The 27,921-nt window shown below is 48.2% G+C and overlaps 2 protein-coding genes across 2 annotated transcripts in view; both read left to right on the top strand.

Moving 5' to 3' along the window:
• The window catches only part of LOC135317445 (uncharacterized), a 194,490-nt gene that overhangs the window by 76,345 nt on the left and 90,224 nt on the right, over positions 1-27,921 (top strand). The gene's annotated exons all lie outside the window — the stretch shown is intronic.
• Positions 452-24,550, top strand: LOC135317456 (protein ELYS-like; the record flags this gene model as incomplete). The annotated part of the gene is made up of 21 exons (XM_064473748.1): positions 452-577; positions 1,783-2,036; positions 4,603-4,783; positions 5,571-5,778; positions 7,049-7,165; positions 8,126-8,210; positions 10,191-10,341; positions 12,782-12,914; positions 13,002-13,183; positions 13,657-13,712; positions 16,306-16,432; positions 16,515-16,523; positions 17,207-17,302; positions 18,069-18,162; positions 19,643-19,766; positions 19,896-19,952; positions 21,166-21,312; positions 22,064-22,251; positions 22,423-22,567; positions 22,662-22,775; positions 24,422-24,550. Coding segments are annotated over exons 1-21 (2,718 nt in total), but the record flags the coding sequence as incomplete, so codon positions are not given.

Raw genomic sequence — 27,921 nt, 5'->3', positions numbered from 1 at the left:
AATCTGACTGTCATGTACTACATGTCAGTCAACGGTGACATCCCAGAACACTGACTTGGCTGGATGTGATTCTGCTCAAACATGTAATTTCTCAACTTGTTCTTTTTTATTTATTTTCTGGAGCTTTTTAATGCAAAACTCACTCTCTGACTCGTGCCGCCTTGCTTGACTTGACTCCAGTGTCTTGGGCTTTTTTCCCGTGTTGTTTATCCTGTCAGTACCCCTGCGTCCCCTTTTTGTTGGGGATCTCGTAGGCATCAGAAAAGCAAAGGATTCTGCTTTTGCTCTGCTGTGAGATCCAAACCTGTCCTGAGTGCCCTTTTGTTAAGGAAAAGAGCCGCAGGAGGTGGCCGGGAGATTATTCACGGCAAAGGGATGAAAGTTCTGTCAATCTCAAAAATGTCTCTGGCTGTCAGGAGCCTCTTTTTGCATTTTCTTCTCTATTCACAGTGAAGAATGCGAGACCTCGCGGCTCAGGTAACGAGCAGCCTGCTGCAGTTTCCCGAGGTGACCATTCAGGCTCTTGGGGAAGATGAGACCACCCGAGGGTCTGTGCTGCGTGGGCGGTTTTCCAGAGGTGAGCCTTTTCCTTGAAATTGGGTCTTGCTGTGAAGTTGTTACTGCCTGGAGGTGACCTGAGGCACGGGGTCACAGCATCAGCTGTGTCAGGTTGGTGCTGCTCAGGTGCGTCAGGTTTTGAGAGAACAGAAAGGATGAACTGTGACAAAATGATGAAAAATGTTAACATTAAAACATTAGTAGAGTTAAACTTTGAAAGGACAACAGCCTGCGGCAGTCTTGAGCTATTAAAATAACACGGGCAAGTCAGTGAGCCCTCCTCAACTTCTAATGGAATGAAAGGCAGTTTACAAAAAAGTCCTGGTGTGGTTTTGGGCTGTATTTATTGGTACCATCATAACATCCCGTGCAGAACTAGTTCTCCCACAGTGTTAGAGAGGCAACCCCCCCTGCTTTTTCTTTCCTAGCCTGACTAAAAACAGAAGGAAGAGGAAAGCCCTGTTAGGCGCTGCAGCCGGGTTTGCAGATATTTAATGGGACGCAGAGGAGTGTCCCGGGAGAGCTGCTGAGAGCGGCTGAGCAGATGAGGTAGCTGACTTTGTCGGTGATCTGAAGGTAGAGCCGGGGGCCTGCCTGGGTGTCCGGGCTTCTGCTGAGACCATGTAGAATCTCTCTGTGTGACTGTAAGTGCAGTAGTTGAGTTAATACTCCCTTTGTGTTGGAAGTAGTTCAGTGAAACTAAATGTGCTAACTTCTCTCTGTGATCAGCGCGTGTAAAAGTTGAAATTGGCTCCCGCAGTGCCCATTTTAAGGTAATTCCTTGTTGAAGTCCAAATCCCTGCCCAAAGTAGGCGTGTGTCGAGCAAAGTTAGTCAACTAGAAAAGAATTGGCTGAGATTTTGCCATATTTGAAGTATGCTTTAGGAGATGTATTCTCATATGTATTTAGATGATTTCTAGCAAAACCAAGCTGAATATGGCATGAAGACTAGAGACCAATCTATTGTAATCTTTATCCCAAACAAGCAGAATTCTTCAGTGCAGGAATGACAAGTCCAAATGCAAAATAATAAGGTGGTTCATTTTACGATGCATTGGTTGAGGATTCAGTGGGTGATTTTCAATAATCGACCCGAATTCGGTAAGCCTCTCTTGCTCTGTGAGCTACTTCTGTTGAAGCAAAGGGGCAGTGATTGTGATTTTCCCGTTGTTTTCAACCCTCTCTTGGGAGTTTGCTTTAGCCAGCCTTTTCTCTTCTTCCAGGGAGAGATGGGCTGGCCTGGCTGGCGTGTGGCCCTCAGCTGGAGGTCGTGAGCGCTGTGACGGGAGAGCGGCTCTCTGCACACCGTTTCAGTGGAGCCCGTGAGCAGCCTCCCACCATCCGCGTGGTGAAGGAGGTTTCCTGGCAGACGGGAACGGGGCTGCTGGTTGGCTTGAGAGAAGCAGAGGGAAGTGTTCTCTGCCTGTACGACCCTGGAACATCGAGCGTGGTTACAGCAGTAGTTCTGCCAGGAAGGGTGGGTGCTTTTTAATGGGGGAAACGTTGTCAGGTGCTGCATAACGCTGTTTCAGGAGCAGCTTTGGAGCGTCTCTTTGCTAGGACGTCCATTTTCTCTATTGTGTCATCATACTGTCACTGCAGAGTGTCCAGTCGAGAGCACCTTGATGTGAAATCGTGGGGTTAACGGTACCGTTATCCTTTGAGTTTGCTGAGAGAGTCAAACAAGTTTTCTGGTTTTACAGTAGAGCACGTAGTTACCTCATTCTCCACTTTGACAAAAAGGCCTTGAAAACTACCTTTTTTTTTAGCCAGAGTGACAAAGAACTCGTCCTCACCCTGCCTTTCAAGTGTTGGTAACATACATGTCCTGAATGGTTCATTATGTCAGAAATACTGTCTTTAAAACATCTCAGACTTCCATGGCTGTGCTGTAGCTGACTTCGGCACATTCCCAGGAGTCTCGGACTAGCAAGCAGGTGACTTTAGAGCAAAGCACATTTTTCTGTTGACTTAGGATGGGAAAAAACAGGCTTCACTGCGTTACCTGGCAGGTGGTTACAGACTGACTTTCAGCCTGAAGCCCTTGAACCTCTGCTTATTGCATATGGTGCTTGTGCGGGTGGGATACTCTGGCGTAACGTTGCTAATTTTCCCTGCCTTCTCTAACCCATAAACTCAGATGACGTCCTTTCCCCTCGGCTCCTTATCTGAGTGTAGACAAGAGTCACCTTAAGGTAATGGAACATCAAGGTTCCCTCTGTCTTTACCACCTTAGAATCTGCGACAGATAAATACTTCCGTATTACTCAGCTTTCCAGAGCGTGGTTTGGTTTGACTTGCTAGAATCCAGGCGGGGTTTGTTTGTCTGTAGCGCTACAGTGTGACTGCGGGCAGTGAGCGTTTGTGTGGTGGTGATTTCTAACGAGCTGAGCTGGGTTGGTGCTCCGCTGTGTGGGTTTGCCGATCGTCCTGATAAATCTCAGCGTTTGAGATGGAAAGGCAAGCTGTGTGCTGACATAGACGTGCAGTCATTCAGACTTGTAAAAGCAAATCTGAATTGAAAACATTAACGGTATTAAATTGGTTTATAACGGTTGCATGTTTCAGAGCTCTGGAATGGTATTTTCCCCACTCTTGCTGGTTTGTGTGAGGCAGAAGGGCAGCATGCAGAGTCAGGGAGCTGAGACAGGATTTCTGCGTTCGTTCCCAGAAGGAGCTGGCAGCAGTGTAGGAGAGCGTGCAAAGCCCAGCAACAGCCTAAGCATCTGTGTGTTATCTCAACAGGTTTTTTTCCATGCTAATTTCAAAGCACAGCACTATACCAGCTAGAGTGAAGAAAATTAACTCTATCCCAGCTGAAACCATGACAGAAACAATATAAAGTTGTCTCAAATACTGCGGGCACTTCTAGGAGTAGAATTCTTGTGGCCCAGGGGAAAGGTAAATTCTGTAGCAGATTGCCAGGCAGCGCAGTCACAGCAAGTGCTTGATACGGGAGAGGAGAGAACTTTGGGGCTTCGAGGTTTGGTCAATTTTTCCCCACCTCTGGGGAGAAAACCCAATATATTAAAAAAAAGGACTCCTTGTGGTGCTCACTGCTCTGTTCCGTTGTCGTGTAACAGGTTGCTGTTGATGTAAAGCTCCCTGGTGTCACTGTGTGACATTATGCAAGGAGGCTGAAGGGCAGCCCGTGTTCTTTTGTTGTGGAGCCTTAGTGCAGGAGCCCTCACGTGCTGGTGTCTCTGCTGGAGCCGTCAGGGCTGTCCCGGGAGGGGCTGCAGGTGCGGAAAGGTCTGTCTCCATCAGGGCCTTGTACTAAAGCTGCTGGCAGGCGGCTCCGCGTGTTACAGAGCAGCGTGCGCGTCTCCTCAGCCGGAGCTGGCTTTTGGCGAACCAGCTGCTGGGCTTTTTGCCGCTGTTTCGGCACTGAAAACTTTTCTGCTTTCCCTGGTTGCTCTGTTGATTCTAAATGAGGACTGGTGTAGCTTTCCCTAAGCTGGTATCTCCCTTCCGCTCTCTGTAACAATACTCCCTTGCCGTGGCAGCGGTGTGTCTCCCCTGCAACTTGGCCGCTGCCGCGTCTGACTGAGAGCCGAGATTTGCCCTAGTACCTGTTTGGCAAAGAAGGCGTGGGCTGTATCCCAGTGCTGACGGGCTGGGGGCCGTGGGAGAGCGAGAGTGAGTTTGGCCTTTCTTACTCCAGTCCCTTAAATACGGTCAAGTTTCTTGCATTTAACGCATTTTCTGTGTTGTCTTTGAGTTAATGGTTTCTAAGTAGAAAATGGAACTTGGTAAGCTGTGATAATAGACTGCACCATTGCAGTTGGAGTGAGCTCAGCGAAATCCCTGCAGGAAACCCCGTAAACGGAAGGCAGTAACGGATTTTTGTACAGGACATTTTTGGGGGTTGGTTGGTTTGTTTGTTTTGTCTGGATATAATTGGGATCAATGCTGTGTTTTTAAGTCTGAGAACCCTGTATTTACTTTCTTGCTTCTGATGGGCTGATTCTGGCTTCACTTTTGAGTGATTTCTCTCAAAGCTTGTCAAAGAGCTGAAATACTAACTTGTAGTTTTCCTGTAGGTAACTGCTGTAGAGCCCATAACTAACCCCGGAGGAGCCAGCGCGAGGCCTTGGCACCTGCACCGGGCTCTGCAAGGGTTTTGTGGCGTGGCAGCGGTGGCGACAGATGTTGGTCATCTGCTTGTGGTGGACCTTGGTTTGGATGATCTCTCTTGCAGTCAGAGGGAGAATGAACCATCGGGTGAGCTTGCGGTTTCTAAACTTGAACGGAAAAGTAAGAAAACTTGTGTCTTTTAAATCAACAACACGCATCCCGCTTTGAAGCTACTGCTGTGCAGACGTTTATGGCTGCTGATTACAGGTGGCGGTTTGACATGGTCTGGCCCTGAAAGGATTAAAAATGGGAGTGGCTTCATACTCCTCCTAAGGTTACAAATACCCCCTCCCACCAGGGTCCCTCTGTCACGGTGATTCTCACCAGTGAGGGGTAGGAATCTGACCATCCGAGTCGGTGCAGCTGCCTGACAGGAAGGTGTGTCGGACGTGCCCTGTTTCCTGGGAATGTTCTTCTGCTTCTGTTCATTGACTTGGGGCAAAGTTGAGGCTTGTTTTTTAAAGTAAATATGCCTTACCAAAATCCCTGCATTTGACCAAACGGAACCTGTACTTGGTGTACTCGGATTGCATACGCTGTTTTTGCTCTTACAAGAGTGGCCTCGGGAGCTGGTCTCACTTCAAGTAGCTTCACCATGAGGCCCAAACTGCTGATGTGCAGAGCCCAGGAAGAATTTGTCTATGGAGGTTTTGCTTTCACCTGGTTTTGAAATAGGAGCGAGGATACCTGTCCAGTCAGAGAGTTCCTATGTGCTCTGAGTGCGTACAAAATGGGAAGAGCAGACAAAGTATTGCATCAATGGGTATTTTGCCGGGGACGGTAGAATTAGATCATCCATGTTGTCACGTCAGTGTTTCAAATGCAACCTGAATGGCCTAACGCATTCCTTTATTGTGTGGTTTTGTGCGTGCAGGTCTAACAGTTGTCACTAGAGCTGCTGCTGGCGTTTCACAAGGAAGAGCAACCGTGAGCAGAGCAGGGAGACATCTCTGCCTTCAGTTACAGTGTCCTTCAGGAACAGCGCTCTCGACCCTGTGCTACATCAGCAGAAGCAACCAGCTCGCCGTGGGTTTTTCCGACGGCTCCCTGTCACTGTGGAATATGAAAACTCTGCAGCGGGAGTAAGTCGGCCTTTGCACTTGGTCACGCCTGGAGGTGCAGGGCTCTCAAGGCTCTGCTTGAGGAGGAAGTCTGTTAATTTAAAGAGCCCTTTTTCAGGGAGGGAAATGTGGAGTGTAATCTTGGCCTGTTTAGGAATCCCCTTCTGAAGTAGCCATTGAGCCATACCTGGATTCAGTGGGCCGCCTTCTGCCCAGCGGGCTGGGATTGTTCTCCTTATTGTGCCCGTGGGCTGAGGAACTGCGGAAAGCTCCCTTCTCTGGGTTCTGTCAAGCAGTCAGGGTGTGAGAGAGCTGCTTTCCATAAGGCAGTTTGTTCCACCAGCAGTATTCAGTGACAGCAGGAGTTGTGTGTGTTTCAATGAAAGAGATTGTAGACATTATTTCTCAGAACCAGCTCCTGCAATGAGGGCACCCATTGAAAGGCTGAAGTATGTTCATGATGGGATTGTGGTGATCATATTCTTTAAAGCGTCCCGGTTGAAAGGAGTGAGACATGAAGGATCAAGAGCTGATCTGTGGCTGAAAAGACATTCTCTCCCACATTTCAGCCTCGACCAAAAGAGGGGACTGACCCATGCCAAGGCAGCGATGCATGGGAATGAAGGTCTGCTTGGAACACTTGGAGGGGGAATAAGGGTCATGTCAAGGGATAAGCAACAGAGAAATTAGGGAGATGATTTCAGCTCTGCCAAAGAGCAATCCCCCCTGGAATATCTGACCCAATTCAGATAGGGATTCACTTAAGCAAATCTGCAGTGACTCACCGGGAACTATTGGCGGCATGAATAGAGAGTGGAGGGATAGTGAGGGGGCAAGAATAGATTGTGAAGGTGCAAGGAAGGTTCAGAAGTCTGGAGGAGAAAGGCTTTAGATAGTCCAAGTAAAGAAACAAGACACTACTGGTGTTTGGCGCTGTTTTCAGCTTGTGCAGAAGAGAGGCTGCCTTTTCAGTTCAATATTGAAGCAGGCGACAAGAGTAGGAAGAATCTTTTGCCTGGCAGCTGAAGGAATCTTTCATGTTCCTGCTCCGCAGGCAGAGGAGGAGATAAAGCCAGGTTATTGCCCGTGCTGGACAGTAATTTCCTCACCTCGTGGCTGTTGCATCAAAAGCAGTCGCTCCCGTGACTCCCTTGTTTGAGACGGGAGTGTGACCTTCTGTGCCTTGAGGAGAAGCACGTCAGGGGCTCTTTGCTCAGAAGATGCTTCTCCCCTTCTACAAACAGGCAGGGCCACCAGGCTCACCTGCTTTCTGTTTTTGTTAACCCTGCAGGCACCACTGTCAGCTTGAAGGAGGAAGGATTCCTGTCTGCGCCGTTACTTTTCAAGAGCCTGAGCACGATCCTCGCAACTGCTGCTACTTGTGGGCTGTTCAGTCGACGCAAGAAAGGTGAATAAAAGCTTACTATCGGCCACTGGTTTTTTTTTCTTTTTGAGTATTTGTTCACCTAGAGTTGACCCACGTGTATTTGTTTTGTTGAATTAGCCGTGCAGGAGATTCTCTCCGGTATGGAAGGGGCTGACGGTGCGATTTGTACAGGATGTAACAGGGATGGAGAGGGACCTACTAGTTCCTCCCTGCTGAAAGGCAGCAAAGCGACAGTGGCTCTATTTCTGTGCTGGCATTCTTCAATGGCTTCCTTTGTTTCCTGATGACTGCTTCATGATTTGCCTGATATTCACACCGTGGTATGAAAATACCATGGAGCGCAGTGGAGGCTGCAGCTCCAGAGCACTGACGGTGCGGATCCACCAGCCTGCTGCCCCTAAAGGAGGAGGTGACAGCATGGCCGGTTCCCTGGTGCCAGCCTGAGCCTTGGTGAGCCAGCTCAGCTCGGCTGGCAGGGAAGGTGCTCAGCAGCCAAGTCGGTGGTTTCCTGCTGGGCTAATGACTGAAAGGAGGGTGTGGAAGGTGCCGTGTGTGCAGGGGAGGGACTGGAGCTTTGGTGGGAAGGGAAGGGGAGAAAGATCTGCCCCTTTCAGCATCAGCAAGCTATTTACTCAGCTCGGCTGCTCATGGAGTGGCAATCTTTTTCAGTTTGACTGTAAAGCAGTTTTGATTGCGAGCTCTTCAATGCCAAGAACTGTTCCCAACCATTTTTACTCCACAGAACATCTTGAAGCTTCCAGATTGTATGGGTAGCCTTTGCCCCAGAAGCTGTTAGTGTCCAAATTTCCTCCTTTGTGGTTTAGCAGCTAAATGTGACCAATTCTTAGGTTTTGGGAAGGGCTGTTTTTCTTTTCAGCAAGACAGTGCTATTCAGGAAACCTCAGCCTAGATCTAAGGAAAGGGTAACGAGGACTATAAAGCAGCTTTGTAACCAAATGTCATCATTTGTACCTTTTCCAGTGAAGGCGATGCCGTGAGTTTACATCTGTTGCAGTTAGCGTTCGCAGACAGGAGGCCCTTGGCTTCAGGACAAGCCATGTACGAGGTAAGACGTGCACGTCCGTGAAAGGATGGAAAGAGTCCTTTTCCCTAAGGGAGTCTCAGTGAAGTTGGCAGGGGGAATATTGACCATGACAATTCAGAGATGACTTAAAAAGAAAGAATCTTTTGCTGAGTCTTCCCGGGCACGGCCTTTGTCCATACTTTTTGAAAAGAAGTCGTACAATTTCATACCGCCGTGTCGTGTGTTCCAGCCAGGGCCGCCTGCAAAGAGCCCGTATAAATTCAGTTCCTGAAGAGGCAGCAGCTTTTACAAATAAAATGATTCTTCATTTAAACACCAAGTGAATGGCATGTAGGAAGAGAAGACAGGGCTTTGAGTAGCTCTGTTTAACCAAACTGCAGAGTTGAATAAGGTTCTGTCTGTCTCCCTTCCTTAAAACACGGGCGTACAGCTTTATTCTGTTCCGGTCTTCAGGTTTAAATCCTTGTTTTCCCTTTGAGCTCTGTCAGCAGGACTTCACATGACGCTCACCTGCAGGGTCTCTTCGGTGCTGGTCCTGAAACTTAGTAGCTCTAAAGAGAACTCTTTCTAATTTTTGGCTGCGTTACCTACGAACTCTGCTCTTGAAGCCAGCAAAATAGGCAAATACAGTAAAGAGTGGTCTGATTTGGTCAAAAAAGTATATGTAAATTTTTAGAAGTGGCTCCAAAGAGGTTGTGTTTAAAATAGAGATGAACTAGCCTTACCTCTCTGTTATCTAACAGATAGAAGACGCGTTTTTAGAACGTATCACTTTATTCAGTGTTACGCCTGAAACCCTTGCAAAATCTTTTGGATGGGAAAGTAATCTTAATTCAGAGCATGTCTTTCCTGTTGAGGTGCGGTAGGAGAGGATCTGTGCTCTACAGCCTTGATATTTATTAGTAGTATTTCCTAGAATGGTTAAGAGAAAGCTTGCCTGTTCTCAGAGTAGGTGAGTTAAATGTAACATATCAGGTCATACGAGAATGGATTGTCTCACGCCAGTTCCTTCTAGAGCTCTGAAACTTTAGGAAACTTGGGTAGAATGAGGTACAAGCAATTTTTTTATTTTCTGGTAGGTTTTTGGAGGTTTTTAGCTGCTTAGCTTTTGGTTTTGTTTGGTTGGTTTTTAACTGTAGAGCTGCTCTTTGTCCACAATCCACACACCCATGTGTTGTAGGGTAGAGCATTTGACCAAGTGCTGTATTTGGAAAGACAGTAGTTCAGTCAATGCTTGCTTAGCAAATGGTGGTCTCAGAGGTTCCACACAATCCTGCTGGAGTTTCTGTAGGTCTCAAAGTAGTTGGCTGACTCTGTAGGAATTCGTGCCCCTAAACGCCTTGCCCACGTGCATGCCATGTCCGCCGGGTTGTTTTGCTGTTGGCTGCACTTGGTGAAGGCAGGGAGGGATCTTTCACCCTTTAGTCCCTGAGGAGGTGAGAGGAGGAGCTGGCAGGAGCTGACGTGGTTTGAGAGAAGAGTGTGACTCAGTAAGACGTTCTCATGGCTACTCCCGAGGGATGGGCATTCACTCTAGCGGTGTGTGCCTATAGATAATGCCTCGCAAGAGAGCTTTGGCTGCTGGAAGGCCGTGACTCCTCTAACTTCATCAGTTCTGTGATCAAGTCATGGAGCAAAGCGCTTTGCATGCCTATGTATGGCATTATTTCAGATCTCTCTTTCTAGATAAATACGTAGGTTTGTGAAGAAACCGGGACGGTGCAAGGAATTCTGCAAAACACATTTAGAACCAGTAATGCGAGGGAAATGCTCAGTTCTGAAAATGTGCAAAGCTTTTACGGCCAAACTTACCCGTTACGGTTTGACACTCAGTTCTCTTGCTTGTCAGCTGTAGTTTCTCTTTGCCATCAGATTAAGCGCCTGGGAGAGATACAGTACAATATGCAGGTTCTATTAGACATAGACATTCTTTCCTACTGAGGTATAATGTCTGCTTTTCTCTCAGAATGACCTTTCTCTCGCCTGTGATTTTTTCCGCAGGGTTTGGCATCCTGTGTTGAAAAGTACAGTTTGGATCTGACGGGTGGAGCCTTTCCCTTGAGAGGGCAGGGCAGCAAGGCCAAACTACTCAGCTGTCAGGCTGTAGAAATCTTTCCCAACTGCATTGACAGAGAAGGCAGCGTTGATGAAGGTTTGTTCCTGATGCCCGTGTTTGGTTGTTCTAAACTAAATGGTTTTGGCATCCAAGCAGTGAATGCTGTTCCATACCCACAGCCTGAAAGTCTTCAATATCTGTATAGACTAACTTCTTGGGCTTATTTCAAAGGAAAAACTGGGTGCTTAGGTTCTGTGGGACTTGTTAAAATAAACCCTATTTTTCCCTTCAATGCTTGCTGACATGCTGTAGCGATGTATGGTGGGGTCACCTCTATAACACCTGTCAGTCATTTTATTCCTCCAGCTCTCGTCTTTGAACAGTAGGATCATCCCCTCCATTGCTTAGGAATGTTCCCTCAACTTTCTTTTTTCCCCTCTTCCAACCTATGCCTGCACCTGCATCCAGCTGGCGGCCGGTCACGAGTGCTGTTCCCCAGGGCTCGGTCCTGGGGCCAGATCTGTTTGATACCTTCCCCAACCGCCTGGATGAGCCGGCAGTGTGCCCGCGTGGCCAGGAAGGCCACCAGCATCCTGGCTTGTATGAGAGAGAGTGTGGCCAGCAGGAGTAGGGCAGTGATCGTCCCCCCCTACTCGGCGGTGGTGAGGCTGCACCTCGAATCCTGTGTTCAGTTTTGGGCCCCTCACTACGAGAAAGATACTGAGGCGCTGAGTGTGTCCAAAGAAGGGCAGCGAAGCTGGTGAAGGGTCTAGAGCACAAGGTTTAGTTGGGATCTTAGGGAAAATTTCTTCACAGAAAGGGTTGCGAAGCAGTGGAACAGGCTGCCCAGGGAAGTGGTGGCGTCACCATCCCTGGAGGGAGTTAAAAGATGTGCAGACGTGGTGCTGTGGGACAGGGTTTAGTGGTGGGCTTGGCAGTATGAGGTTTACAGTTGGGCTCGATGATCTTAAGGGCCTTTTCCAACCTAAATGATTCTACGAGTCTATGATCTGCCTGTGCGCTTTGCCCTCTCTGTGTCTAATAGGTTCCTACACCTACAAGCTCTTAAAGCAATAGCTTCTGGCTTCCCTTGTCCGGATCGACAGTTAAAACTCCTCTGGTGTCTTTCATTCCCTTGCAATAATGAGATGTGCATCTCTGGGTTTGCACATCCAGTGATGCTCTGAGCACATCTCTGAGCCGGCTGCAGTGATAACTTTCACAGCCTTTTGTTTGGGTGTGTGAATGCCCTTCCCTCTCTTCTTACTGGCCTTAACTTATGTCTGCTGTTACAAAGACCACACTGGCGTGACTTTCTAGGCTATTTGTGTTTATTAGCTTTGTCTTAGTCCTGAAGAGGCAGCTTCCACCTCTTTTGGGGTGCCATCCTCTAACAACAGCGTGTCAAAATCTAATGAAAACCCCTTTGGATTTTCTCCACCTGTGGCATGATTCTGAGGAGAGGGCCTTCTAAAACCTTGTCAAAAACAACCAACAGGCGCACCCACCAAAAAACCCAAACCAAAACCAACAAAAAAGGCCCTTTCGGTCCCCTTTTCATGAAGTCTGAGGCATGGAAAAATGCTTGTCATTTTTCTGATGGCTCCTCATTAGCTTTTATCCAGAAACTATTCAAGTTGTAGGCCCACATGAGCTTCTGTTGGATGTGGGTTGAGGTTAGAAATGCAGCTGGCTTCTGATTTATGAAACTAATTGACATCTTCAAAGGCAGTTTCAGCGGCTCACACAAGTGAAAGGGCACAGAAGCTCACGATGACACACAGTAAAGCGTGGGAGGCTCCCTGAGCAGCCCTGATGAACTCAGCAGAGAACAGAGACCCATTTTGCCAAACGACCTGTCTCCTGGTTCCCTGCTCTGTCAGGGTAAAGGATGCACCCCCCACTTTGCTCACATCTGGAGAATGCCTTCTCCCCAGAGACGACAGACCATGCCACTTCTTGAGAGAACCCGAGTGTAACATGGTCAATGTTTGATGTTAAACTCTTTGTTCCAACCTCCTGTTTGTTGGGGTTGGGTTTTGGTGTTTGTTTTGTGTGATAATTGTGTTCTTTCATTCTGACTGCGCTGGAAAGGAGCTATTCGTAACACCCGTAATCGAGTCGAATCTGGAAATTAATAATGCCAGCTGAGTGATCAAGTGTATACGACAAGAATTTGTATGCTTTCTAAAACCAGCAATGTATGTTTTCCCTAGGGTGGTGGGTTGTTTTTTGGTTTTTGTTTTTTTCTAACCATCTTGATGCACTCTTACTGTATGGGAAACTTGATTACCTGACAATTGTGTATTGGGTTTGTCTTAGGACGGATACAGGTTGAACTCGCAAAGGGGGGCAGCATGACTGAAACCTATCACAGAGGTGATGCTTTGGTGTACATTTTTAAAATTCTTCTTAGTCAAGTGTTGCGTTTCATGAGTGACGTAACAGAATGAAGCCAAAATAGAAAGGGATGTTTTGAAAATGTCAGATAGATTGTATTTTCTCCCAATAAGAAACAATGTCTTGTCTTTTACAGTCATATCTCCTGACATCAGTGTCTCCGTCTTCAGCTGGCAAGTGAACACACGCGGCCAGGGAAAACCATCTACTTATTTGGGTGTATTTGACTTGGACTGCTGGTATCAGGCTCAAATGCCAGGCTCACTAAGGTAGGTTTTTATGAAGCTGGTTTCAGTATCCCTCCCCATAATTCACTGGAAAGTCGGCGTTTAGCTTCTGCGCTTGTTTTCTTTCAGGCCAGAAGAATCCCTTCAGGACTGCCCCTATTTTGCACTGTGGTCACTGGACGCTGTGACAAGCACGACTGCTCCAAACCCCCTTCTGGATGTTGTGGTGCAGGAGCGCAGCCTAAGCTGGAGAGTTCCTCCTTCTTACCCACAACCTGAGCTGTGTTTTCATCCAAGCACCTATAAATTTGGTAGGTATTACACTGCTTTGAGTAGTGATAAGCTTAAACCGAGCTCAAATGCCATTTATTGGTTCTCCTGTTCACTGTTTGTCACGCATAAACCCAACCAAACCGAAACACCCCAACCCCCACCCACCCAACTGTGATGACGTTGTACTGACCAAGTGTGTGCTGTTGTGACACCCGTCTGACAGGCGGCTGGGTCTGGGGGTTGGGTGCTTCTGTAACGCAGCCCGTGAGGTGGTGCTGGTGATCAGATGAAATGACTCTGGGCTGAAGCTCAAAGCGCAGCACCTCGATAGCCCCGGAGGTAAAATTTCTACACTCAGCCATTATTTTTCTAAAAAAGGCTGTAAGTGATGTCATGAGGAAAACGGGTACTCGGTTGTACCTTTCCAGAGGTTGCTGTGACAAAAATGTAAACTGGTGCTACCATCACGGTGAGAGTATGGAATGTTGTCCAACGTTCGTTGTCTCTGCAGATGGCACGTGCCTGCTGAGCTCTGGAGTTGTTCATGTGACGTGCAGCGGCTTCCAGAAGGAGGTGAGCTTTTACTCTGTCTTTATGGAGAATGTCAAGAGATGGAGCTTTCCTAAGCTTTCCATGGCGCTGCTTTCGGTGTCAGGGACCATTTAATGCTCCTCCTGCCCATCCACACGCGTAACTCCACTTGTACCCTACCAGTTTTATCAAATGTAATGTTTGAGGTCCCCTCTTGGGAGTGTAAACCCACCGTTGCCTCCCGTTGAAGCACGATCAGGGCCTGAATGTCTAGAAAGGAAGAGAGCGCTGCTCTAGGAGCAGGAAGAGAAAGTCGGGGAAAGCTGTTCCTTCTCTCTCATCAATGAGTGCAACTGCCTGCATGGTCCTGAGTTCGGGTTTTGATCCCTGATGAGCTGGGAAAAGAGGACAGAATGGAGAAAAGGAAGCATCGTTCCCTCAGAACAACCTTCAGGCAGAGGAGCACTTGGTAGGAAGGGGAGAGCAGTCTTTCCCTGCCCTCATCTTCCTCTCTGCTGGATTCCTCTCCAGATCTGTGGGGGTGCGTTGGGGCAAAGAGCCCTTGTGCACAGTGTGGTAGCTAACATGAACGTCTTGGCAGGTTGGCCTGGCCCATAGGCTGTTTCTTTTGCAAGCCTGATGTAGGCTCTTCCATTCAGATTGGGTGATCTGATGTCAGCTCCACGTTGGGAATAATTGGGAAATGCAGAAATTTGTCATACCCTTTGCTGAATTGAGACTAGATCATTCAGAGGCTTGTTAGGGATTTGAGCAGGAATTGCTTGTGAATGTGAGTAAGACAAATCTCAGAATTAGGGACAAGAAGCTTGGTTTGGGGTTTTGTTTGCCACCGTAAGTCGTACTCGGTGTGTTTCCTTGTCTGAGACTGGTTTTCAGAAAAAGATGGAAATCTGATGTGTGTATTCGAACGTGTAGAAATGGCTTTGAATGTGATGATTTTGTTTAGAAGGGAAAGATACTTGTGAATGTGCTTAAAAAGCCAAAGAAAGAAGCAAACAAAAAGCAAAAGCCCTAAAAAGGGCAATTTGATGAGGGCTCAGTCTTGGGCCCCTCGGGACAAGAAGGACATAGAGTTGCCGGTGCGTGTCCAAAGAAGGGCAACAAAGCTGGGGAAGGGTCTGGAGAACAGGTCTCATGAGGAGAGGTTGAGGGACCTGGGGTTGTTTGGCCTGGAGGAGAGGAGGCTGAGGGGAGACCTTATCGCTCCCTGCAGCTGCCTGACAGGAGGCTGTTGTGAGGTGGGGGTTGGTCTCTTCTCCCAGGTCACTAGCGATAGAACGAGAGGAAAGGGCTTCAAGCTGCATCAGGGGAGGTTTAGGTTGGATATTAGGGAAAATGCCTTCACTGCAAGAGTGGTCAGGCCTTGGAAGAGGCTGCCCAGAGAGGTGGGGGATTCACCATCCCTGGAGGTACTGAAAAGACATGTAGACGTGGCACTTGAGGCCTGATTTAGGAGACATGGTAGTGTTGGGTTGACAGTTGCGCTCATTGATCCTAGAGGGCTTTTCCAACCTTAAGGATGCTATGATTCTATGTTTCTATGTTCATTTCACCTGGAAGAAGTACCAGAACACCAGCTGCACTAAGCTGCTCCTTAACAGTGCACGTCTGTGCCTGCCTGTGCTTTGCCCTTCTGAAGGATCGCCACGGCATTAGAACACAGTGTTTGAAGCGCCTAAACCTGAAACCTATTAGAACATCAATGTTTCACTTCTTTTCTGTCATTTTGGGAAATGACAACTTAATGTTTGGGGTGTCGTAACTGCTTCATGTCTTCATAGCCTGGAAAGCTGCTTGATCTTGGCTTCGCTGCTTCCATGCAAACGTTGCAGAGTTCTGTTTGTTCTGTCCCCTTCGCGCATTCCTGATGGCAAACTTCTCTGCACCCCATGTGCCGTGGGTATAAGCAGGGCACGTTGCTGGGAATAGTTAATTGGAACGCAGTAAATTGAGAGGATAATGCAGAGGCATGCAAATAAAGATTAGAATTAGCCTTTGGGAAGTTGTCATGTCAGGGGGAAAATTCCATGTGCTCCTCACAGCAACAAGCAGCCCAGCCTGTGATGCCTGAGTGAGTGTAGGGTTAGAAACAAGCACTTACTGTTGGTGGTTGGGATGTTGAAAGCAGGTGGGATTCTCCTTTGGTTTCGCCTGTTACTTTTAGGAGGAGCAGTTAGAGGCGGTCTTGTCAGCTGCTGCCCAGACAGGTTCTGTAGGGCTTCTGACTGGCTGCATTGAGCTTTGGACATCTAAAGGTAAGACTTGTTATGTGGTTTTTATGTTGCATGGTTTCTTCGTTTGGAATTCTTGATTCATTTCTTTTTTGTTCTCTCTTTTTAAAGAGCAGCCAAGTTCCGCTGCTAATTTACAGTTTGCCCTTGACTGGACATGGAGCAAAGTGATCGATACAAAACACAAATTTCATGACATATGTGAGTACTAGTGCAGCCATGCTGCAAACCTAGAGTCAGTCTTTCCAGTTGAGCTCATTCAGTGATCTGCTGGTAGATGGTCTTGCCCGCAGATCTGGACGTGCACTTTGAAACTCTGCAATGGCTCTGTAGGCTAACGATTTCATACCTGTTCTTGAAAAGGTGTTGCGCTGTTTGACGGCTCCTGCAGCTCCACTGACCCGCAGAGGTTACAGGCTCTGCAGCACCGCCAGTTGCTTTTGAGCAACCTTAGCACAGTCTTGAACTGTTTTCTAACAGAGGCACAAGAGCTCGCCGGAGAAGGTTTGTCACAGTATTTCTAACTCTCTGGTATGTCTTATGAAGATTTGGAACGATGCTGGGGCTGTAATTGTGGAAAGAGGAGCTTCTGTTGGTTTTGCTGATTGGCAGAAAGTCAGATGTAGCGGGGAGAAGGGGCTTAAATGGGAGGGGTTGGGGCTGCCACTTACCGCGCGTTGAGTTCAGGGCAAGAGTTTGTTGGGGAGCTGGTGCGAGTGGGTGGGGAGGCTGCGGTCAGCAAGGAGCTGTGCAAGCACCCGGCTTGAAATTACAGCAACGGGATGTGGCACTGTGACAAATACTCCCTTTGATTGTCAGCTAGCAGTGCGTGATTGCATGCAAATATTGGATTGGAAATGACTAAAATCAGAGAGGAAGCCTAAATGAGTAACATGTGAAGTGAGTTGCATGAGTTTCTGTAGCTGTTTCTATTAGAACTTGTTCCTGGCATATTGAGGAGAAAAGAGAAAATCCCTTTGCTAGAGTAAACGTCTCTGCTACGTGAAGAACAGGTGCCTTATCCATGAGTGGATTTAGTAGTTCCAACTTCACTTTTTTTTATTAAACCTTTAGTGAATCTTCTTCTTTGTAGGGGTTGCTTGTGATTGTGGGCTTTTACTTCAGAGAAGGACGTGATACGGAGTGAAAAATGCACAGGCAAAGATTTCTACCGTGTTATTTTTCTACTTTCTCTTTAGTGCAATGAGGGGAGCTTTATAAAAAACAAAAGAAATTGCACACCAACAGTCCTCTTAAGCTTCTTTTCATGTTTTGCAGACTTGACAAATAAGCTGGCGGTGACCAGCCTCGCAGCTTTGTATGCACGAGTGGTCCTCTGGTTCTGTGGGTCCCGCCTCCTGCCCGAGGGCTCAGGTAAGCCTAAACTGTCACGCGGCTGTAGCAGTCAGTGCTTCCTATGAACACCTGCTTCCCCATGGTTTTGTCAAGGCTTCATCAATACCAAGTCGTGCCCGTTCAGTGACAGCAGATGCTGAAGTTCTGCTGCTGAAATTGAGATTTCACTGTTTTTTCAACTGCGTCGTGTAGAATGATGGAAGCAGTTTCTTTCCGGGGTGTTTCTCAGAAACAGCACTAAGCCTCTGAGGGAGGGAGTTGCTCGTGCCCACAGCTTGAAATCCTTGGAATTGTAAACAAGTAACTCCTAAAGCACCAACACGGGAATGCTTGATTTTACAGTAAAAGCCTGACGTGCGTGTTTTGAACTTTTTACGGATTGTTTGAGGAAAAAATACACCTTGGAAATAGTTCATCATTTGGATGGGTTATAAATCCTATTGTCAGCCTTAACTGTCTTACGCATGTTCACGTGACACGTTTAAAAACCCATTCCCTTTGAGAACTGGGGGTTTTTTTTAGAGTGAACTTCAGCTGACACTACATGTTCTGGATGCTACATCACCTGTAAGCTTGAAATGGCACTTAGGACAAGGAGGAATTGACTCCTGTGTCGTAGGTCTCTTTTAGCAAAGGCAGAAGGAGGCTGGGCTTCTTTCAAAGTCGGAGGCTGGCCTGTGCTTTTGATGCTTAGCTTGTGTGTTCTTCTGTCTTTTTAGTCAAAAACTGTAGGTTGAAAATGTGATATGACTTCTTTAACTTACTTCTTATTTATTGCCTGTAGGTTACGAGATGCGTTTCTCTAGACCTTTCTACAATTATCCTCTGATTCGGAGCTACTACGCTGGTCATCGACAGCAACTGGAGCGTTTATCAAGGTAGGACGTGCAGGAAAGCTCTAGAGCAGTTCCACTGCAAATTCAGAAGCGGCAGCGAGTGGCTTTTCCATCAGCAGCTGTATTTGCTACGCTTCATGCATTTGCTGGCAACACTCTTGACTGGAGTGATGCGTGTGTCCTGCTGAACAGAGAGGTTCCTTTCCCGTGTTGAAATGTTGATATATACCTCTGCTTAGTGCCCTTTGTTGGTATCATCATTGTTTTGACGTGCACGTAATTCATTGGCAATTCTGTGTCATTTGTTACCACTGGAAAAGGTCGTGTGGTGAGGACAGGATCAGTCACGGCCAGGTCAGCAAGGCACGGCCTTTGCAGAGCAATTGTTCTGGGCACAGAAGAAAGTGTGTTTTAGGAAAAAAATAAAACAAAACAAAAAACAAAGCAAAAATAATCTCTCTCAATGAGCAGTGATAGATGGCGATAAGGGGATTGGCCCAAATCTCCCACTCCCAAGCACCGCGGTGTCGTTGAAGGAGATGGGCAGAGTCACATGCAGCTGGCACGGCCAGCGCTCTCCTGGCGACTGGATAAAAGCCCCTTCCTCACGGGAGCTCCCTTTCCTGGGCTGGCTCACGAGCATAATGGTGATGTGCCTTGGGTTAGGTGAGAACAGATTTTTCTTTGGCAACTGTTCTGTAACCTAAAGAAAGCCCTCAAGTAGCCGTGGCTGTGGCACCGTGAGCAAGGTGCAGCAGGAGGAGTCCAGGTGGAAGCTGCTCTATGTCAGGCGCTGGCTTTCAAGCTCCTCTTCCTGCGCGTCCTTCTCAGGTAACTCTCGTACAGGCTCACGGGCTCCTTAGAAGCACCACCTCCAGCGTGCTGCTTCTGCTCGTCCTCCTCGGGAAATGAAAGGCTGCCGTCGCAGCCCGCAGGAGCCTGCGATGGGCTTCTGAGGAATGCAGTGTTTCACAGGCCAGCCCTCCGTCACTGTGACGGCACGTGCAGAGGCGCAAACGTGCTGCTTCAGGGGATACCAGAATTCAGCTGCGGGCTCAGCTTTCTGACCGTGACTGTTTTTCAGTAACAGAAGCGAGGTGCTGAGACCAAAGCCTGACATTGCTGTGCTGTGGTCTCACCGCTGTGTGTGGGAACGCTCCCGCTGGGGGCGTGAGGTTTGGGGTAGCTTTGCTCACACTGCCCTTGTATTACAAGTAATGCGGCACAAAAGAAAAACTGGAAACTAAAAGGTCGCTGCAACTTTCCCCTTAATAAGGGAGCTTTTTGGATTCCTATTTGGAGCTCCTTTAATAATTCACTAGGATCTAATGAGCACCTTTCACCTGACTCCGAAATTTCTTTCCAGTCGATTTCAAGTCACGATCATGCCTTTGTCTGTTTGTTCCTTTCCTGGAGTCGTGGGAGCTTTAGCTGGGTTTGTTTTGGCTGGAGGAAATCTGTGACACCGAGAGGCCGCAATTAGTGTTTTCCTCTGTCAAATCCTCGCTACGTTTTGTTCCAGAGGCAAACGGGACTCTGACTGCCTGATGGTCGATGGGATGGTTTCCCAGTTGGGAGACCGAGTTGAGGAGATGTGGCGGAGAGAGGAAGGAGGAACGGGGAAATACCCACCTCCTAGCTTACAGGTGAGTGTTGTGTTCCCTGAAAACAACCACCACCACCACCACAAACCCCAGCCCCAGCCCAGCCCTCCCCCAAAGCCAATGATTTCTCAAAGAGAGGACTTTTAAAAAGCTTCTACCTTTTCATTCCAGGCACTGCTGGAGCTCTATTTGCTAGAAGGCGTTGAAGAAAGCCACAAACATGCAATCGTATCCCTTGGAGTTATTTCTGTCACACCTCCAGTATACGCGCATCAGGGGTCTGAAACGTCTGTCACCTACGCGTTCGATGCATTTTCTAATTTGTGCTTCAAACACACTGCGGATGAACACGTGTAGTTAAGAATTAAGTCGCAGACAGAAGCATTGTTGGATTTCTTTGTACTGTGGATTGTTTAGGAATGTTTAAAATGTTTTGTTGCAAAGTCTTTTCTGATGTGAGAAAACAGGTTTACTAAGCAATGTTAAAGGTAGAAAGCTCCCCTAGATTGTCTCAAAATGTAAACTGTTTTTCATTTTTGAAGCACCCACAGCTGTAGCAAACAGCTGCTTCCTCGAGCGATGCACTAGAATGTGCTGCTTCAGAGCAAAAGGATTTCTGACAGCGGTTTACCAGGGCCTGATTTTGCTGAAATCATCCATTTTCCAGCACAGCTATGAGGGCTTGCTTTTGTGCTGTTACAAGTGCAGGCACACAGAATAATAGAGAGAGAGAAGGGAGAAGTCATTGGGCAGAAACTGAATTTTTAAGCTGCCGAAATACACTGTGTTGCTTTGGCTGTGTGTTGCCTGACCCGAGAGGGGAGCCTAGAGAGCAGGGGCTTTAAAGCTGTTGCACCCCGGAGCTCTCTGATGAGAATAGACCCCCCAAAACAGCTGTCAGAAAGAGAAAGTGACACTGCCGATGAGTGATCCACATACTGGTTTAAATCCAGTTTTAATCATCCAGAGCTAAGCTGTGCTGTAAGGACACCCTAATTTCACTTGTTTTATATACGCTGGAAAGGAGGGAAGAAACCAGCTGTAGAATTTGTTTGCTTTAATAATCAAGCATTGGCCGTTCTCGTGTTTTGAATGTCCAGCTGGTGGCTCCAGTGACTAAAGAGGGAGCCTGTGTTTCCAACGGGACTGTTTAAATATCGAAAGGCAACCTTTCTGAATGCCTTAGAGAAATCAGAGAGTCTGTCTTTCTGGTTATTTATTCAGAATGCAATTTTGTTGTTAGGGCCTGACTATCTTCAGGTTGCAACAGCATGAAATGGCAAGACTAATACATGAGTATTTTCTGTGTCCTACCACTATGATATTCTTATTTCCTTTTATTATCTATTAATATTCTATTAACAATAGTAATAATGTTATTTCATGTGATAAATTGTTGGTCTTGCAAATCTATTAGCCTTAATTAGATACTTGATATCAGACAATTTACTTGCTGCTAGACATCATGCATCCCTTTCCGAACAAAACAGAAGCTTCCGTCGACTCCTTCGCAGCTGCCTTTGCCATCCCTTCGGGCCTTGTTAAGCTTATTCGAGGTTTTTGGCTTCTAGACCACAAGGACTATGATGTAAGTATGTGACAGTTTGGTTGGGCACACATTGCAATACAATGCTATGATCTATCAAATGATGTAAAAACCCTGGTGCTTAGCTGATACCAGGTGATAAAACATGGGAAGCTTCTTTTTTGTAATCCTGCTTGAGCAGCACCTTCAGCAATACGTGATGGTCTGCAGTTTGGTTTTAATTACGTTGAGAGGAAATGGATTAAGACAATGAAGAAGTCAGCGTTAATGCTTGACGTGTGACTTGCCAAAGCCATCTGTTCAGGTTGTTCTCAGCAGAGCAGTCGAGCGCTTTCTCAAAAGCAGTGGTTTGGGGACTTTAACTATTCAAACTGCCATCCTGGCAGCAAGACTTGAGACAGAAGACCGCAAAAGTGACTCTTCAATCTAATTCATGTTCCCTCTGATGCTGAAGGTTGTTCTTTGCCCGTCACAATGTTAATATAACCCGTTTGCCTGGGAGAATGACTTGTCTTTACGAGAGGTGATGTTTGCCTACGGAGATTTGGTTATCCTGGCCAGGTGTGAATCCCTCCTGTCAAAGGACTCCCTTTGTTCTGTACGGCTCACGGAATATCTTTTTTCTGCAGACACTTCAGCATTTATATTTACCTGTCCGGTACCAAGCCCTTCATTAGTCACCATCTAAGTTTATTCAACAGAGATTCACCCTCACTGAAGACACTTTTGAATCGTTTTGTTGTGCGCGTGTGTGTCTCTATATCTTAAGAAACCTGATCTCTACCTTCTGCAGAGCTCCCTGGCCCTGCTGCTTGAACCAACTGCAACCAAACCTGTGTCGTGGCAAGACGTGCGAATTCTTCAGTCCCTCATGTGCCAAGGAGAGCATAGGCGAGCCCTCAGATACATGCAGGTGATGAAGCTCTCGGCCTCCAGCTGTAGCGAAGTGCGGCTTTTCCTCACTGTGCTGTTGTCCAATAGGTAAAGAAATATCTGCCACCATTTTGGCACTCAAATACTGTGAGAGGTGGAGAACAAACACTAGAAATCACAATCCCCTACACTTCCTTTGAACTTTGAGCACAATATCTGGGGGGCATCTTTTTGGTGATACCATTAATATGCCTTTACGTCTCACAAAATTAACTACAGGTGCATGGCGGAGGCTTGGGCTCTGCTGCAGGAGCACACCACTCAGTTAAAGGAGGAAGAGCTATTAAAAGACATGTATGACATCTGTCGGGAGATGGGACTAGTGGAAGACTTCCTGAGGCTGCCTTTCACAGACTCTGAACAAGTAAGTGTGGGCAAGAGGAAAATCTGAACCCCCTCTTTGCCAAGAGAAGAGGCAGGGTCATCATATATGTTTTCAAATGTGTTATTTCTCATAGAATTGTTTGGAGAAATTTTTACGGACTCGTGAGATTCTTTCAGCCCGGCACCTGCAGCGTGCCAACTGTACGGCAGCCCCACAGCTGAACCAGGCGATGAACGTTCATCTCATGGTAAGCGTAAAAGTTCTGCCAAGTGTGCAAGGTTCTCTCAGGGGTTACTAACTAGATTTAACAGTGCTCAATAAGAATCCTGCTTTCTTTATCACACCCTTCTTTGAAATACTTGCAATAAGCATCTGCACCTTTCGTTACAGCTGAACTTAAAAGTTGAACAAAAAATTTCACTTCTCCAAAGCGACCCTGTGAAGTTGGAAATTCTGTGTTCCAGGCTGTTGTTGGCTCCACGTCAAAGAGTTTGTTTGTGTCTGAGGATTAAATAAGTGTCGTGGTTTAGCCGGCAGCTCAGCCCCACACAGTCGCTCACTCACTGCCCCACTGTTAGATGGGGGAGAGAATCAGAAGGGTAACGCTCGTGGGTTGGGATAAGAACAGTTTAATAATTAAAATTAAAAGAAACAACAGTAGAAAAGCAATGTAAAGGAGAACAACGAGAGGCGCAAAGCCCCGGGGGAGGGGGGAAGGGAGGGGAGAGGGGGAAGGAACCGCCGGAACAAACCACACGCGCCGCAGCCGTCCACCGACCCGACACCGCGCCGCCTCTGCGCTGCCACTGCCCCCCCTCAATATACTGGTCATGGTGTCACATGGTATGGAATGAACCTGCCATTGGCCAGTCGGGGTCAGCCGCCCCACCATGGCCCCGCCCCTCCCAGCCCCGCCCCCCCGCCACGCGGCAGAGCGCGGGAAGCCGGAAAGGCAGCCGCCCCCCACGGTGAGGAGAATTAACCCCTTCTCATCCAAAACCAGCACAATAAGTATCTTTCCTGTCAGCCACTCTTACCATTCAGATATTCCGGGACGTACGTTATGTAGGGTTCGGATGATTGGAAGTTGTTTGGGTCACTGTGGAATGAAGAGTGTGTTGTATGTCATCTCTGGTATCTCACACGCAGCTCTGGGTGCCAACCCACAGGCAACGTTTGCATCATGGGTTGTTCTTTTTATTATTTCCTCAAGTTATAGCGTGAGGTCTGCAATTCCACAGCTTTCATTTTACCACTTTTAGGACAGAAATTCTTACCTAACTTCTGAGTCTCAACATAGGCAGGTCAAATTCTGTGTTATGGGAACTTCTGTTGTGGTTCTGTGATCCATTTGCTGCTTTCCAGAACCGTAGTTTCCCAGGGAAGCAAACTTGTGGGGTGGTTCTGGAAGGCTGAGGTCCTGCATTTGAAAGCTTCCATCCCGGGGGAAGGGGTGTGTAGGCAGCTTTCTCTTCCTCATTTTAATCCTCACTTCCTCTTGTCCAACGTAACCCGCCGCTGCCCTGGAGATTCAGTCACCTGGGGCAGTGGCGTTTCAGGAAAAACAAGGGAAAGGCTGCTGTTTTGTCAGCCACGTGAAGCTTGTGGGTGCTGACAAGCGTGTCAGAATGAGGTTCTGCAGGGTGCCGGCATGGTTTTAGCTTAAAGTTGTAGGTTCTGCTATTATTCTAGTCTTCCTTCCGCTTGGCTAAATATACAGGGTGAAGCTGGTGTGCGCTGATGGGCAGAACTGGCTGCCGCTCTGTGCAGGGGGTGTATTTTACTGCACCTGTAGAGGAAACATATTCCCTAATTCGAAATAGCACCGACAGCTCCGTGCTATGAACTTCTTGTAACTATTTAACTTCTTGCTTTACGCTTCTCGTTCATCAGAACGACTGTGCTCCTCGCTGGAGACAGAGAGCAGTTGCCAGAAATTCTCTCTCAGCCCAGCACGGCAAGACCCTTCCTAGAGGTCAGAGGCAGCTGGCTGTAGAGAGAGCCAAGCCTTACCATCTGCCTTCGTCCGGACCAAGAGAAGGTAGTTTTTAGGGGGGGAATATAACGCACAACTAACCATCGCTTTGATTGCACAAGGCTGATCGTTTTTCCCTCGTGCTTTACAGCTGCAAGACCAAAGCCAATCTCGACAGTAACAAAACCAGCTAATGCAGGAAATCTGGATCCAAGGGCACCTTTCAGCAGTCGTGTGTTGGCCAAAGTTAGAGAGTTATGGGTAGGAAATGAGCAGAAACTTCGCTGAGAGAGAGTTTTTCTGTTATGATAATGTTTGTTATGCAAAATACATATATGTATATTATGGTAAATGTGTTTAGAGAATTTAAGATGGCTAAAACTAAAACCCTGATTACCATCAAGCTATTGGTGTATGGATCTTGCTAGACTTGATTGTGTGATCAAATAGTAACCTTTTCCCACTTGCTAACATTTTTCTGCCTTATTTACTTAAAAATAGGCAGAACGATAAAGAGCAGGAAAGAGGCCTGTAGCTGTCAGATGATTTTCCTACAGGTGGTGTGGCCAAATCAACCTCAGTTCTGGTATATTTGGCCGTGAGGGCAATGAAGGTCAGTTACTGCCCTTCTCTACTGTCCTTTTGCCATGAGAAAAGACCAAGACCTTGGGCAGATCGTACTATAAGGACATGCCCGGCGTGCAAATAAGGCCGCAGATAACTAAGTAGTTTAATCCCCCATCAGAACCCCTTCTCATGGAAGATGACTCTCAGCGTTGTCAGCGCACTCCATTTATTTGCTGCAATTCATCCCTTCCCATGTAACCAACCATAACTAGCTTCTGGTGGGGAAGAAGCAAGCTCCAGGCAGAAGCCAGCCCATAGCCTCTTGTGAGTTGTTAGGCAATGCTTGTAACCTCTTAGCCTAGGCCAGTCGGCAAATGCTATGAAATAATAGAATTTCTCGTAGTAAGATAGCATTTGTTTCTTATGTTGTTGGTACTTTTGTCTTCTGTGCAAAACTTGCAGGTTTCCATCGCAGGAATGCTGTTCTCACCAAAGCAGTCACGATAATGAGTGCCTTTGAGATGCTCGGAGAGAAATGTTCTGCGGTTCCTTCTGAATTACAGCTGTTCCTCAAACAAAAAGCGTTTCCCAATGCACTGTGCTGTGTGGGTGACCCATACGTGAGGCAGAGGGAAAAATGCAGGTGACGGTGCCTGATGTGCCTGTTGGTTCAGGTCACTCACTCCTGGGCCGTGCATCACCCGGCGTGGTTCAAGAGCAGGCTCATCCCACAGCAGCCATCGGTGTGGTGTGCCTTGCTCTCGAACTTGGTTTAAACCCAGACGAAACCATGAGTTATTAGTGAATGCCTGATTGCTGGTAGTTTGACGCTGCAATTGTAATGTTAATGGACAGAGAGAGAAGGATGCAGGAGGGAGGTGTGTGACAGGCTCAGGGAAGAGCCCATGAGCGACGATCGGGTATGGTGCGAACAGAGGCTGGGTGCCCGTTGTGCGCCAAGAGCTCTTCAAAGCCCCCCGCACTTGGGAGAACCACAAGCAGTGCCAGGTGGGATTAGCAGAAAGTGATGCTACATGGAGTAAATGGGTCGCACTGATCACCCAGCGGGCTTGAATAGGAAACCCCAGTGGCCCAGGAGTCTTGGAAGTGACCATGGGCTGGGCAAAGGGCAAAGACCTTGGAATATCCCCAGAGGAGGGGGTGCCACGTGCTGAAGAGGCCCCACTGTATAACAAACTGTTGGAAGATGAAAAGCAATAGGCCCTGTTCATTGTAAGCGCCATGTGCTTACAATGGTGGATGCAACGACCGGCTGGCTGGAAACATATCCCATCCCCCACACCCCTGCCCAGACACCATCCTGGGTCTGGAAAAACAAGTCCTGAGGTGACATGGCACCCCAGAGAGAACTGAGTCAGGCAACGGGACTCATTTCCGAAACAACCTCACAGACACCTGGGCCAAAGAGCGCGGCAATGAGTGGGTGTATCACACCCCTGTCACGCACCAGCCTCTGGGGAAATGGAGCGGTACGATGGACTGTTAAAAACTACCCTGAGAGCAAGGGGGGCTGGGACATTCAGGCCCTGGGGTGCACATTTGGCAAAAGCCACGTGGTTAGTCAACAGGAGGGGATCTGGTTCTTCACCCAGAGGGTGGTGGAGCCCTGGAACAGGCTCCCCAGGAGGCAGTCATGGCGCCAAGCCTGGCGATGTTCAAGAAGCACTTGGCCAACCCCCTCAGAGACACGGTGTGAATTTGGGGTTGTCCTGTGCAGGGACAGGATGATCCCAGACTTGATGATCCTTGTGGGTCCCTTCCAACTCAGAACATTCTGTGTTTCTATGATTCTGTAACACACTCCTGAGCAACAGCTTCAGGGGTCAAGCGTAAATTTCAGCAGAATGGCACAGCAATAAATAGAGGTCAGTAGCACAATTGTGCGCGTTGTAACAGCAGCAAAACCAGGGATTCAGCAGTTTGGGGCCAAACTTCCTATCGGGGCAAGCAGGGATGTGGATGCCCACGGTGTCAATAAACGACAGAGCGGCAGAAAGCTGCTATCAAGCCGTAACGGAGACAGCGTCTGTTCTGGTTCGGGCTGGGATGGAGTTAATTTTCTTCCTCGCAGCCCATACGGTGCCGAGTTTTGGATTTGTAACCAAAGCGGTGTTTCAGCCATTGCTGAACCTGCTTCCATGGCACGGAGGCCTACTCTGTTCACCCGCCGCCCTGCCACGGCCCGGCCTCCCCCCACCAGGCTTGGGGCGGCTGCACCCCGCTGGGGCCGGCAGTGCCGCAAGGTTTCGGGGGTGCTGCCTGGTGTGGGGAAAGGTGCCCGGTTTGGGGCTGTTTCTGCGTTTGGCGGTTCCTTGTGGGCTTGGGGGACTCTTGGCAGGTTTAAGGTGTGCCCCTGGGTCTGGGGGTGTTTGTGGGTTTGGAGGTCGCCGACAGGTTTTGGGGGGTGTGCCTGGGTCTGCTGGTTGCTGCCAATTTTGGGGGAAACTTGAGGATTTGGGGGCGTTGCTGTGTCAGGTGCCTGCTGCTAGGTCTGGTGGGTGCAGCCAGGTGTGGGGCGCCTCTGGATTTAGGGTTTGTTCCCGGACTGGGGCAATGCTGCCAGGTGTAAGGGTTCTTTTGGGTTTGGCGGCTGCCGCTGGGCTGACAGCAGCCTCTGTTCCGGTGGACACAAGCCCTGTCCCTGCAGCAGCGCCAGCAGTGCGTCTCGTAAGGCGCTGGGCACTGCTGTGGTCACGCTGCGCTCTCTGGCTGGTTGTTTCGGCTACACGGCCGCACGGCTGGCCTCCCTTGAGAGGCGCTGGGGTGCCACCCTCAGGTGGATTTCACTTGCTGTGTTTGAGGGGAAACTGTGTCCCTCATGCTCAGAGTG

Source organism: Phalacrocorax carbo, chromosome 26 (genome assembly GCF_963921805.1).
Source record: "Phalacrocorax carbo chromosome 26, bPhaCar2.1, whole genome shotgun sequence".
Classification (NCBI taxonomy): domain Eukaryota; kingdom Metazoa; phylum Chordata; class Aves; order Suliformes; family Phalacrocoracidae; genus Phalacrocorax; species Phalacrocorax carbo.
This window is presented reverse-complemented; position numbering and strand designations above follow the sequence as displayed.